We start from the raw sequence: 13,610 nt of genomic DNA, 5'->3' as shown, positions 1-13,610 counted from the left end.
TTAAGATGAGCAGCAGGAGAAAAATAGGAGAGAATTTGGTGACAGATGACGTACACAACAAGAGGTAGGCCTATGCACCTTTTAACGAAACTCATCAAATTCGGCCACCCATTTATCAAGTTAACTGTTAGTAGATTAGAAGTGAAAGTCAGAACACAAACTGTAACCTGCTCCAGTCATCTTACATTAACTCCTGCATAGGTTGGACTTTTTAAGTGTGATATTTAGTACTGTGCAATAATTCTCTAGACAGTTGTTTTTGAGATATATAATGTAGATTCTATTCTATTTTACAGTTCCCTTTGGACATTAACCATCAGCAAAACATCTTATTTCAAATTGCCAGTGGACAGTCTACCAGTTCTTTTTATGTCTCTGATATGTCTATAACCTCCAAATTTCGCTTCTATTCTGCAAACAAATGACTGAGAAATAGGTAGCCAATTTGGACAAGTTTCGTTCAAAAGTGTGCATACCTCTTGTTGTGTACTTCTTCTGTTACAAAACCTCATTTCTGTTAAGAACATAGTTTTTTATGTTAATTTCATCAATAAAACTGCTTTCATAAGATAATTAACAAAACGTATCAACAATAAAATTGTTATCTCAATAACCATAATCATTATGCTTCTGTATACAACAAATGACGCATCTCTTATGAAAAAAAATTATCTTTCTGATATCAAAAAACTATAGAGTGTCACTTAGAAATGTTCTCGATAACGTCATTCGCACAATATTAGCAAAAATATTTTATTTCCATACAAACATTCCTTCCTACAAACACGATTTGACGTGTCTGACCTTTTTGTATAAAATCCTACCGTTCAATTTTAATTGCAATTATGCATTACTTTTCAAAAACCCTGTATATAAACTAGCCACAATAACTGAGAAAAGCTATGCAAATAAGTACAGTGAAGAGTAGATGGAGGGGGGGGGGGAGTATGAAAATATAGCAGGACAAACACTTAATAATACTTCCACGAAAAATTTTAGTAGCACATTTCCGATTGACAAGAGGCCATTAACTGTTTGGTAGAATATCTGTCTGGATTCAGCATATGCAGGACAATGCAAGATTTACGATGTAGAAGGAAATATACTGAATGGAGAGCATCTGTTGACTTGTGAAGAACTCAAGATACATAAGCAAAAGAACGAAGAAACTGCTGGACTATATTCATAAGCTACAGAAATGAGACAAAACAAGCAACCAACCAACTTCAGTACTTTAGTAATATAAGGATTTGAGACAGACTCTTCCCTAGTGATGGGGATACAATACATCATCACTGGGTGGATTTTGTTTCTAAATCCCAATTCTCTACATTATTTCTATGCCCTTATTGAAGAATTCAAAACTTAAACTGGACACACAAGGTATTAGACTTGAAATGGATTCTTCCTAGGTGGTGAGAATATACACACCATCACCGGGGAGAATCGATTATCAAATTCTAATTCCTTTCTGCACATCTTTATGTAGAATGTCGAAGTGAGATGGACATACTATATTTTGAACCATCATAGGACTAATCCATGTCTCTGAGAAGAATTGATTATCAAATTCCAATTGTCTCCTGCACATGTTTATGTAGAGCTTCAGGTTTCATTGACAAAGTAACATGTATATAATATTTAAACAATCACAGGATTAATCAAATCTATCGTCAAATTCATCGAAAATATACTGTACAATCAAATTGACAGGTTAGATGTTACAACATAAAAAATAACATAGCAGCAGTACCTGTAAACAAGAAGTGTCACCGATGGGAATAATGTAAAATATTTAATCTCAATGTCTACACCTGCACATAGGTCTATACAAATCAAATCAAACCGAGGGCCATAAGGCAACACAACATCAAGGTCAGGAAGTTACAAATTTTTATATAACAAATTACTAATAATTTATAATATATGTTGTGCTGTCTTTTGAGTTTATTATTATTCAGTCTTATAAATAATTCTCATTGATATTTAGCTGTGATCAAGATATTGATTTAAATTTTTCAGAAATATACTGTTAGTTTCAAAATATCATTTACAAATGCATTTTTCCATAAGCATCCCATTAAACAATATCTGAAATCAAAGTTTTCAAAACTTTGTTAACAATACAGAACAACCTCAATTATCCATTTTAATGGTTGAAATCAATCTGGTGTTTAAGTCAGTTACTCTTTTCTGCACTTTCCTACATACTTCTTTTTTATGTCCATTCTAAGCTTACTAACTACTACAAAAAAATCCAGCAATAGGATCGAAGTGAAATTTTTATGGTAGATCAAAGGGGGTGAAAGTGTTTACTTAAATCTTGACAGAAAATCGAACGAAATTTAATGACGAAATTATGAAATCACAATAGATACCATTAAGAAAGTAGAAAAGAGCAATATAAGCCATTAATGATTACTGTAAACCACTTTTAAAAAATCATGCTCTTATACACGGTAATATGCAGAAAAGCTAATTGAAGAATGGATGATTGAGGTTCTACTGTATGAATTTAAGTTTCTTATAATCTTCTAGCAGTGAAGCAGTTTAAGCTTCTTCATATACCTTGTAGAGTGGACATGCAAGGAATTAAACCTGAAATGGCTTCTTCTTATACAGTGACAATATAAATACAAACTCAACATCAAGAAGTGTTTCATCCTGCATTAATTTTAAGTAGAACTTAAAATTACATACCGGTAGTCAAAATTGAAATTAAGAACCTGAGTGGGCATATCTTCAAATCATCTTCGTTTGTAATGGTCCACAATACTGGTACACAGAATTAAGCCTTGGATATTCCACCAAGTCCTGGATCTTGACATTTCCAATGTTTCAGAACTACACACAGGTTCCATAACCAGGAGAGACAGATAGTATTTTTCATGGTATCTAATATTCATTAATATTAACTTATAATTTAATAACTTTGTTAGCATATATTTTTATAGTTTATCTGTTTTGTATTTAAGTGACTCTAGAACATCTTAATGAGTGAAACGAGTATGATGTTCATTGGAGATTCTAAGTAAGGGATGTAAGAGGTAGTGTAGTGGTTAATCTCAAGGCATCTTGAAAGTGACTAACATACATGTATGTTAGGAATTGTTTTATAGTACTCGTGTCAGAGAAGCTTGATTCACACGAAAATTATTTTGGCAAACATAACCTAAAAATCCATAAATTAAAATTGATTGTGTTGTTAGCTCTTTAAAGATCCATAGCTCTTCTAAGAAATCATTGCTATAACTCATGGTTGTAAATTGATATATATGTGTATTTGTATAAACCTTGTCACGCTCATTATTAGTTTTCGATAAGGCTTATATGTGTAACATTAATTTTCTTTTATACAATCAATCAATCAATCTTCTTAATGTATCCAGCTGTTTGCTGACAACAAAGTCCACTATAGTCCAAGGTAGTCTATTCAATTGTTGTTTTTCACGAGAAATGAGGGGTATTTTGATCGGTGTTCATTATAGATGCCTGTTGCTCGTAGCCAGAGTTGGGGTGTAGTCAATATATACTGCAGGGCTGTGTCTTCTGCAACTGGTACTGATCATTTTAATTTACTTTTGTGGTTTATGGATGGACAGTATAGAAGAATGTGTTCCAGATCTTCATCATGATTACTACACCACAGACAAGTAGGATTATCAGAAATGTGAAATCGGTGTAGATAAAATTGGTGACAATGTGACCTGTTCTGGCTCTTGTTAAAAATGTTTGAACATGTCTGGGCAAGTTTTTGTACATTTCCAGGTCTTTTGGTTTCTTTGGTACAGACTGTAAAATTTTTCCTTTTTTTTTTTTTGTTGATCTATGAGACTTTACAGAAGCAAAAGCACTAGATAGAGATATCACTTGAAGAAGAGGTGTTGGTTGCAAATATGTTGCCTGTTTTGCAATATTATCGACTTTCTCGTTTCCAGGTACACCACAATGACTAGGTATCCATTGAAATATTATTTCCTTTTGGAGTTCTTTTAGTTTACGTAGTTGTTTCTGAATTGGAATAATTCTATGTGCATATAGGTTTGATACATATTTAATTATATTAAATATAGCCCCCTTGGAGTCGGTAAGTATGCAAATAGATTTTTCAGAATTTGAGTAACACACTGAAGAGCAGCATCAATAGCTAGCAATTCAGTGTCAAGACTGGAGGAGGATGAACATGGTATGAAATATTCTTTTATACAAAAAACACAAATTGTTAGAGTAAACTTTGTCCTCGTGACAATCCTCTAATGAGAAAAGATTCTCTTAAAAATATTTAAATTATGAGAAGACACACAATGCAAGTGTCTCAAAAGTTTGTAAATTATTCACATATCTGTCCAAAAATAAATAATATTAAAATTAATTTCAAGTTCTTCTGAATCCTGAAGTTACTGTATTCAAATTGTTAGCTACCTCAGTTTATCTGAAGTAGCATCTGAAGTAGTCACTTGTGCCCTTAAAATGTTTTGAAAAGAACCTTAGTTTCGCATAACTACATCATCTAATAGATTAGGCTTCACTGTTCAATAATGTTTGCTCTGCGGGCCAGAAATAAAATCTTTAATGGACCATATATGGGAATCACTGCCAAACATGTTGCAGCAGGGGTGGATGTCAAAAAATGTAATGGCAGATTAATTCCGATGAAGTAGAAGCTAGAACAGACCAAGAGGTCAAGTACATGTTGTTGATTATAATGAAGATGAAAATATATTTTCAATTGAAATATGAGTGTCAAATTCTCTATCTTGGTGTAACTATTAGGGAATGTAAGATTTGCATATACAGTATATTGTAGAATGCATAAATTCTGCAAATCTTGGCTCTGAACATTTTAAAATATGAAGATTCTAATATTCCTAACATAATTTTTTATGATATACACAAATGTAGTTATTGTTGACTTAGGCTTGCACAGCCAGTGTTTATAGGTTGTAGGTTTCTGGGTTCTTGCTGAGTTGACATTGTTTCTAGAAGCTGATGTTTCAACCAACATACTGTGGCCTTCTTCAGATCTGCAGTGACTTTGTATTTAGTTCATCTCTACGGGGAGAAGAGAGATGGAATAGTCTCAACAGATGTAGAACAATGACCACTCACTTCACTTTCTGCAACACGGTAGAGGCGAATACACCCCTTATGAAAGAAAAAAGCAGAACATCAGCAGTCAATGTCACTTCTCGTTTCCTGCAATGCTGCAGAATATGCACAATGAATGGACGACCATTGGACCAATCACAAGAGAAAGAGGAGAACCAACCACCAACAAGTGATCGGCAGGAACACAGAAGGACCTACATAACATCCTCGCTAGGAGTCAAGTCACTGCAGCTCTGAAGAAGGCCACAGTATGTTGGTTGAAATGTCAGCTTCTAGAAACAATGATGACATGGCAAGAATCCGGAAACCTACAACCTATAAATGCAGTTATTCTTTATTACAAAATGTACTAATATATTTCATGACCACTGACAGTAAGTGTGTATATTTCTAGTCAACAATCACTGCATTATGAACAAATATTAATTAAAATTGACATTAGTAAGTAATAATGTAAACCTTACCTTGTTTGTTAGGCATTGTCTGAAATCCTCAGGCATATCAACTACAGGAACACGGTCGTGAGGTCGCTTTGGCCCACTCACAGAAGACACCACTGTTGCCAAATCAAGAGTAACGACTTCAGAGAATACAGGGTCCTGTGATGAATCTGAATAATTTCTAAACATCTGCACAGACTTTAGATATTCTTCCATTACACGTATTTTTTTCTCATCTCGATCTGAAAAAAAAAATGGTTTAAATGTACAAAGTGAAAAATTATTTTACTCATTTCATTTTTATTTATTTTTTTATGTTTGTAATTCCGGATCCCAGTGGTTCATCTCACTTGAAGATGGATGATTTTCAAGAAATATTATTATTATTATTACACAATTTTATTTATCCATATAATCTCAATAATACAGTAATACTAAATATCATGAAGAAAACTACTGGCTTTCATTTGGAATAAATTACCATTGTGTACATTCATTTCTAGTAGCAGATATATTTCACGTACATCATTCCTTGAATATGGATAAAATTAGTCCAACAGTTAAGACAAATTGTATGCAGACACACAGACAGAACATGCAGCATGCAAAAAACCATTTTTCATTATAGAAATACAGAAAACCCGAATTTCCGTGAAAATCTCTAAATCTATTTCTGCCACGATGAACAGTTTCAAATTCAGGAATGAAAAGGAGTCATTGTTGATTTATGTTATTTTGTTTGTTTTAATGTTCTACTCCATATGAATACACACAGAAAGTACCACAACATTTACAAAAGAGTATTCATTTATGCTGAGTCAATATGTAAAATTTAATATAGGGTGCCATTTTTTTTTTTTTTTTTTTTTTTTTTTTTTTTTTTTTTTTTTTTTGCCACACCTTGTACACGAATCAATACTTTTGTGAGTCCACAGCCATAAGTTTTAGTTAGATATCTCCAACAACTTTTGTTTTTGGTATTTTTTCATAAAATGAATATATAAAGAGTTATTAGCAATATTCCATACTTAACACACTACATATACGAGTATATTAGAAGATATACATACTTGTTTGACGTAGGTAGGCAAGACTGTTGTCATCAACAGGGAAGAAACCAACAGTGGCTCCATATTCTGGGCACATATTACTAATTGTGGCACGGTCTGCAATGGATAATTCAGCTACACCTGGACCAAAGAACTCCACAAACTTTCCAACAACACCAAGCTGACGTAGGTGCTGAAATAAAATAAATAATATTCACTATTCAGTTCATGAAAAGGAAGAAAAAAGAACAAAAATGATTTAACTTTATTTTATGTAAGCACAGCATACTCCTTTATCTTCGCCTTCAGCAATGAAAATAAATATATTTTTTGAAAGAAAGACTATGAATTTTCAGAATATGAATACAATTCGGAAGGATAACTAGAAGATTAATTTTCATTGTCTTATTTGGATTGATTTAAAAACCACATTGGGTCCGATAAGCTGTACAAGTTATCAAAGTTTTATTATTAAAGCTGTCAAACTTATCAAATTACATAGTGATAAACGCAAATATACAATTATTTACATGTTAGATGAACGTTTTCGGTTTGAAGAACCATCATCAGATCTCTCGTAGACATTATAAACAACTTATGTTATAATGTAAACAGTGTGACGTAGGTTTTAAATGTGAAGTATAATTGAACAATTTCATTGATTATAACGATGCATATGAATAGTAATAAAATCTATATATACAAAAATAACATTGTTAAAATACGATTAATTAATCAAATACGTAAATTAAAACTGTATAAAAGGTGACAATAATATCAAATCCATATGGTTAAAATATGTATAACAGAAGCAATATGAAGACTGCATTTACAGGATGTCAAGTCAAAGTGCTGGTACAAATTGATGAATGGAAGTAGATATACAGCTTCATATGTAGATAAAGAGGACGTAACGTTCGAAGCATGTGAGGTTTTGTATTGAAAATGATAGAGAGAAGTATGTGTCCGGTATTGTAGAGAAATCAGTGGTAAATGTTGACGAACATTACGTTAACAGAAGTAGATGTACAGTTTCATGTAAAGCTAAGAGGACGTAATGTTCGAAACATGTGAGGTCTTGTATTAGAAGTGGTAGAGAAACAATACATCCCATATTGGACAACTGCATATTTCATCTACAGTGGACATCGTGTAATCATAACATAACTTATAGCATAAGTTGTTTGTAATGTTTACGAGAGATTTGATGATGGTTCTTTAAATTGAAAACTTCATTCAACACGTAAATAATTGTATATTTGTGTTTATCACTATGTAATTTGATAAGTTTGATGGCTTTAATAATAAAACTTTGATTATTTGGACTGTTTAAATTTATTGCTATAAAATATATCACTAATATCTCATGTGGTCCAATTAATATTTTTGTCCTGTTTTTTTATCCTTTTTTTCGTTACTGAACATACTGGCATATCAATATGAAATATAATATATATGAAATAGTCTTGTTTATATATATTTCATTACATGGATAACCTACATTAAACTTACAAAGTTCATCTTATCTATTTATACATCCACGTACCTTTGTAATGGTAAGAACAAGATCTGTAGATGTCGCATATTGGTTTAACTGCCCAACTATCTTGTAACCAACCACTTTAGGCAGCAGCATTGATATTGCTTGACCCAGCATCACAGCCTCTGCTTCAATACCTGTTTCACAATTTTAAAATTAGGAACTTAGAAGATAGATGGTGACTATGTTTTTTTTTTTTTTTTTTTTTTTCCCCCCCCCCCCCCCCACAGATAAATACGGTAGTCAATTGAAAGTAATAAGTATCTATTTTTCATTCCAAGCAGAGTACTTCTATTAAAATATGCTTTGTTATAATTTTCTCCACAATTTTTCTATGAAGATGTAAATCCAAATTACTGTACCTATGTAAAAATATTACATATGCAATTCATGAAATATTACTACAAAAAAAAACTGCAATAAAACTCAAATGTGTGGACTGTTTCGAATATAGTTTCATAAGCCTAGCTTCATAACAGACCAATTTTATAACTATTTTATATTCTGTTGTCCAATGGCAGGACCTTCAACTTGGCATTTTTTTCCCGACTACAAGTGGTTCACAGATATCTCTAATGTCGAGAATCACAGACCACTTAGTTCGTCAGAGAGTACACCACAGATGGTGGATCCACATTACACTTCGTAATGAATGATGATTATTATGGAGAAATTTTAGGATGTCACAAAGCAACTGGAGTACTTGGAGAAAACCTGTGTTGCCTGAATCATCGGCTTACCCAACACAAGTTATAAATTCAGGGTAGATCGGAGTTTAAACCTGGGCTCCCTGGCTTATTATTAGCACTGAGCCATCATGGAAATCCTCATTTAAATATAAAAAGTTAATAATTTCTTTCATGTGTGTACAGGTACTGCCAAAACAAAAAAATTGGCCTCTTACAAAGATATCTTAAGATATTCTACAAGACATAACACACGATTAATTTGAATACAGTAATGATAACGACATATTTCGTACTTACGTAACTCTACTTTACAATCAAACACAATTAACACAATACATGGAAAATGCTTTTATTGTCTGTAATATACCAACCAAACATAAAACTTACCTCCAACACCCCAACCCAGTACACCCAAACCGTTGATCATAGTAGTGTGTGAATCAGTACCCACAACAGAATCTGGATACAAGATATTATCTGATTCAAAGACAACACGGGCCAGATACTCCAAATTCACCTGATGAACTATGCCTGAGCCAGGGGGAACAATCAGCATATTCTGGAATGCTTTGGCACCCCACTGAAATCAAAAGGTATTTGTGAAAATTCTATTAACAAATATATTGATAAATATGCATATTTCTGTATGGGGAGGGCAGTAAGGAAGTAAAAATACTTATTTGTCGATAGGTTCAAACAACCTACCAAATGGTGTAACCTGTCAAATGGTGTATCACCAAAATTATTGTTGTGATCATAACAAAAAATTTTACCTCATCATTCTGACTTTCCTCAAACACAAAATTCAGAAAAGTGGTTTGTGCAAATTCTTATGTCTGCTCAGGAAACAGTATTCTTGTTACAGATAGAGCTAGAGGCAAATAATGTGTGCATTACCTTCTGAAATGAAAGTTCTGGAACAGAGGCAAATGAGCTGCTCTTACATTTGCCTTACTAGCTCAGTTTGTACAGCATATGGTTTGTAGCTATTCGTAATTCACGTTTGTCAATTCATAACTTGAGGAAAATTATTTTATATTTTATCTGTCTCTAATCCATAGAACAATTTAGAATTTTATTGTAAGGAATGTCAAGTAATCATATATTGTATATCGTCTTTAATTTCTCAGGCTGGTTTGCCATACGCATGTATGCTGCTCTCTAGGTTAGTTCTGTAGTTTTATGTACACGTGTAGGCATTATGCACAATTGCACAAAATTGGCCACAGTTCGTAATCTATTTGAGATATTTTCATGAGGTTTTTTCCGAGTATATTACAGAGTGTCTGTTTTTTACTATCATACGGTTGTATTATGTTTAACCATTTCGGAAATAGAAATAAAAGAGTGACGTCATGTAAATTTCATTCTATTAGCACATTTAAATACCATTTAGCACTCAGGGTCAGGACTTTTAAATACTGTGTTGAGGGGTTAGAAGACTGTTCTAGCGAACACAATTTAATACTGCATTCAACAACTTTCGAAAGTAATGTCTATGTCTATCTCGTTTGAGGCAAAGATCACATTAGTGCAGCCACATAGCCAGTTACATTCAAGGTATCTTCCCATATCGTTGGCTAACTTTCTGAAGGTCTTCTGATTCTAAGAGATGGGTCTGGCCAATTCATTACTAACTGGTATAGGTGAGCAACAACCATTTCAAAGTGCGCAGAAACCAAGAGCATATACCAGTCAGACTGGAGTGGGGGATATCATTTGGTTTGAGTCTTTTGAAGAGCATGAATCTGCTCCAGTGAAGTATAGTTTACTCTAGATAGTGTAATATATAGGCTAGGATTTATATGTAATAAAAATGGTTAAGACTTTGGCTGATTCTGTGAGAGTTTAGATATACACGTTAACGAATTTCTTACAGAAGACTCCACGCTGTTTTTCTTTGTTTTGTTTGTTTGTTTGTTTGTTGCTTTCTCTGTCTGTTTATAGATCAAATGTTATAAATAATCCATAACAAAGATATATTCAAGGACTAAATTTGGTGCAAAATAAACATCCCTTCCCTAGTCGTGTGAACCACCCACTGCCCAAAGTGGACTTAGACAAATTCATGCTTTCATATCGGTCATTTTTGGTATTTACATTACATATGGATTAAAAATTTGGAAAATATGGACTAAAATTTTATAAAAATGTGCAAAATAACGTAAAGAATATCTATATTATATCAAATTTTCATACTTATAAAAGATCTTTCATACTTACATAAAATTGTAATTTTATAAACGATGACTTATGATCTGGTGGCATCTTAACTGCTTAACACACAGTATAAAAAATATATATAAACCACACTGAAGACACACCCAAAACTCAAACACATCTGTTGACGGTTTGTGAACTACAGAACAGAACATGATACAGTTAAACTCTTAAATCTGAACACCCCTCTGTCAATGGTAAATAGATCTGACCAGGTGACAATCGTAAATTGATTATTGCCAATTGCAATTGTCACATTACTCACAATGTCAGTAAAATAAGTTTTGAATGATTTTCTAACAAGAATAACTTTGAAACCATAAACTATGGAACATATTTACAATAAAATGTTAAATTATGTAAAAATATTAGAGTTTTCTTCAAACATGTAAAAATATATTATATAGTCTACCATACACGGAAATATGGACAAATATGGAAAATAATACACGTTTTAAATCACTCCAAATATCCTAATTCATAAACATACGAGAAAATTTAAACTGCAGACAATGAAAAAACAAATATGCATTTACACATAAATCCAAGCCCTGATAATGTAGCATTATTCTATTCCTACTTCCTATTATATTACAGTACTTAGAGTAATCTTGAAGTGTAAAATGGCCTACATCTCTGTCACAACTTAGGCTACATTAATCCTCATTTCAGTTTGGTTGATAGGCTTTCCCCTCTACTCACACTCTTTACCATCTGTGAAGGGGAAGATGCTACTGTCTATCTTACTAACGTTAGACTAATAAGACTTTGAACATAGTGAAAATTCTTATTATTGAAAATGTTTACTGATAATCTATATTTCGAAAGTCTATACTAAGCATTTGTATTTCATTTGATTGTTGTTTATATCAACTGGCACATTAAAAAGCTATTGACAGCAGAAGATAAATGTTTTCTTCACAGCTAGTTGCTACTTTACAGCATACACAATGGGACAATCTGCACTATGTCACTCCCTCCTGACTTCATAATACAAACTTACATCTCTTAATTTAATTAATTATTAGTTGAAAATATTGTAAGAATGACACTAAAATATATTGAAACATGTAATTGTCAAAGATCTGTGTCACTGTATTTTATATCCACTTATGTACTTTATTTAATATTTTATTTTCTTGTACAACTTGGGGGGGTTCAGGTATAAGAGGTAACAGCTACCAGTCTGTTACTGACGGACTCAGGGCAAGTAGAAGGGGAAAGAAATGCCTTCACATCCTCTCAACTTGTATGAAATGTCGTTTAGTTAAGGAGTGTGAAAGAATGACATCATGCACAATGCAAGATTGGAAGTGCTATATTTTGTTTGTTGCCACACTATACATTTTCTACGTCATACTTTTATATATACACTGAGCAGAAGTTCAATGTTGTTATAAAAGTTACCATACACCAAAATGATGGCAGTGGCAGTCAGATATTTCCTGCTGAACTTAAAAATGCTTTCAGACAAACAGCATGGTGGTGCAGTGTTCTTCTTTGCGGTAGCGATCAGATGCACCTTGTAGAGTCACTGTTTGAGTGACTGAATGAAAGGGGAACATTTAAACTTTCGCAAAATACAAACATGTAACACAATGTTGAAGTTATAGAAAAGTTAATTATCGGTAAATCAAACAACAAAGGTGTGCATGGAACACATGGAATACAATCAATGTAAAATAAACATGTATACGACTTAGCAGTTTTGGATTGGTTAATATTTATGACTGCTATGATGACACATTCTAAAAACAGAAAATTGTCAACTTTAGGAATATTTTTAATCAAGGTACAACAACCTACTCTACATACATCAGCTATCTGAATCAGTGACAAGTGTTTTGTGATGAAGCAACTTTTCATTTAAATGCCAAAGTGAAACGTCACAATATTTGTAATTGAGGTAGAAAAACATACATGCAACAAACAACCACAAATGTGATCAACAACATCTGTGTCATTTCGTGGGCAAAGGTTTATGACCTTTTGTACAGAAAACAGTGAATGATCACTTCTGTATGAATAAGGAACAGAGCTGGCTATTTCCCCAAATTAATTAAGAATCTGGCGATTATATTTTCCAGCATGATGGGACACTACCTTATTAGCATTTATTTGGATGTGGACAGTTCTTTGTTTGGTTGATGTACCACTAAACACTACATCTGTAAATTTAAAAATATAGTCATTTGAAATTGGATGAATAATAATTTTGAATAATCTTGTACATCTCGAATGCTGTAATTCATAAGGTCATTTATGGACTCTTCTTCTCTGGTTATATATCTGATCTGTGTCTAAGTGCATGGCTATGTGTGAGTATTTAACCCTGGTTTCTAATTTAACCCAATCCATCACATTACTTCCTTTAATATTTGGTAGTTTGTTCCAGAAGTCCATTTTTGTGCAATTTATGTTGTTTAATAAGTGTAGGTGCTTTTAAATCTGTCTGAAAAAGAAAGAAGAGCAGCAAACTCCATTAAATCCTTGACTCAACTGGTCTGTCAGCATCAGGACTGCTACCCAGGATAACAAGCATAATGGTAATCTTCGAGCTACC

At 32.8% G+C, this 13,610-nt stretch overlaps 1 protein-coding gene across 2 annotated transcripts in view; it reads right to left on the bottom strand.

Moving 5' to 3' along the window:
• The window catches only part of LOC138697833 (cytoplasmic aconitate hydratase-like), a 70,210-nt gene that overhangs the window by 43,310 nt on the left and 13,290 nt on the right, over positions 1–13,610 (bottom strand). For both annotated transcript variants that reach the window (XM_069823393.1, XM_069823394.1), the window contains 4 exons: positions 9,215–9,407; positions 8,145–8,275; positions 6,620–6,791; positions 5,574–5,791 (listed from right to left, as the gene is read on the bottom strand). In XM_069823393.1, the coding sequence (XP_069679494.1) occupies positions 5,574–5,791; positions 6,620–6,791; positions 8,145–8,275; positions 9,215–9,407 (714 nt within the window). The remainder of the gene's footprint in view (positions 1–5,573; positions 5,792–6,619; positions 6,792–8,144; positions 8,276–9,214; positions 9,408–13,610) is intronic.

Source organism: Periplaneta americana, chromosome 4, assembly GCF_040183065.1.
Source record: "Periplaneta americana isolate PAMFEO1 chromosome 4, P.americana_PAMFEO1_priV1, whole genome shotgun sequence".
Lineage (NCBI taxonomy): Eukaryota > Metazoa > Arthropoda > Insecta > Blattodea > Blattidae > Periplaneta > Periplaneta americana.
This window is presented reverse-complemented; position numbering and strand designations above follow the sequence as displayed.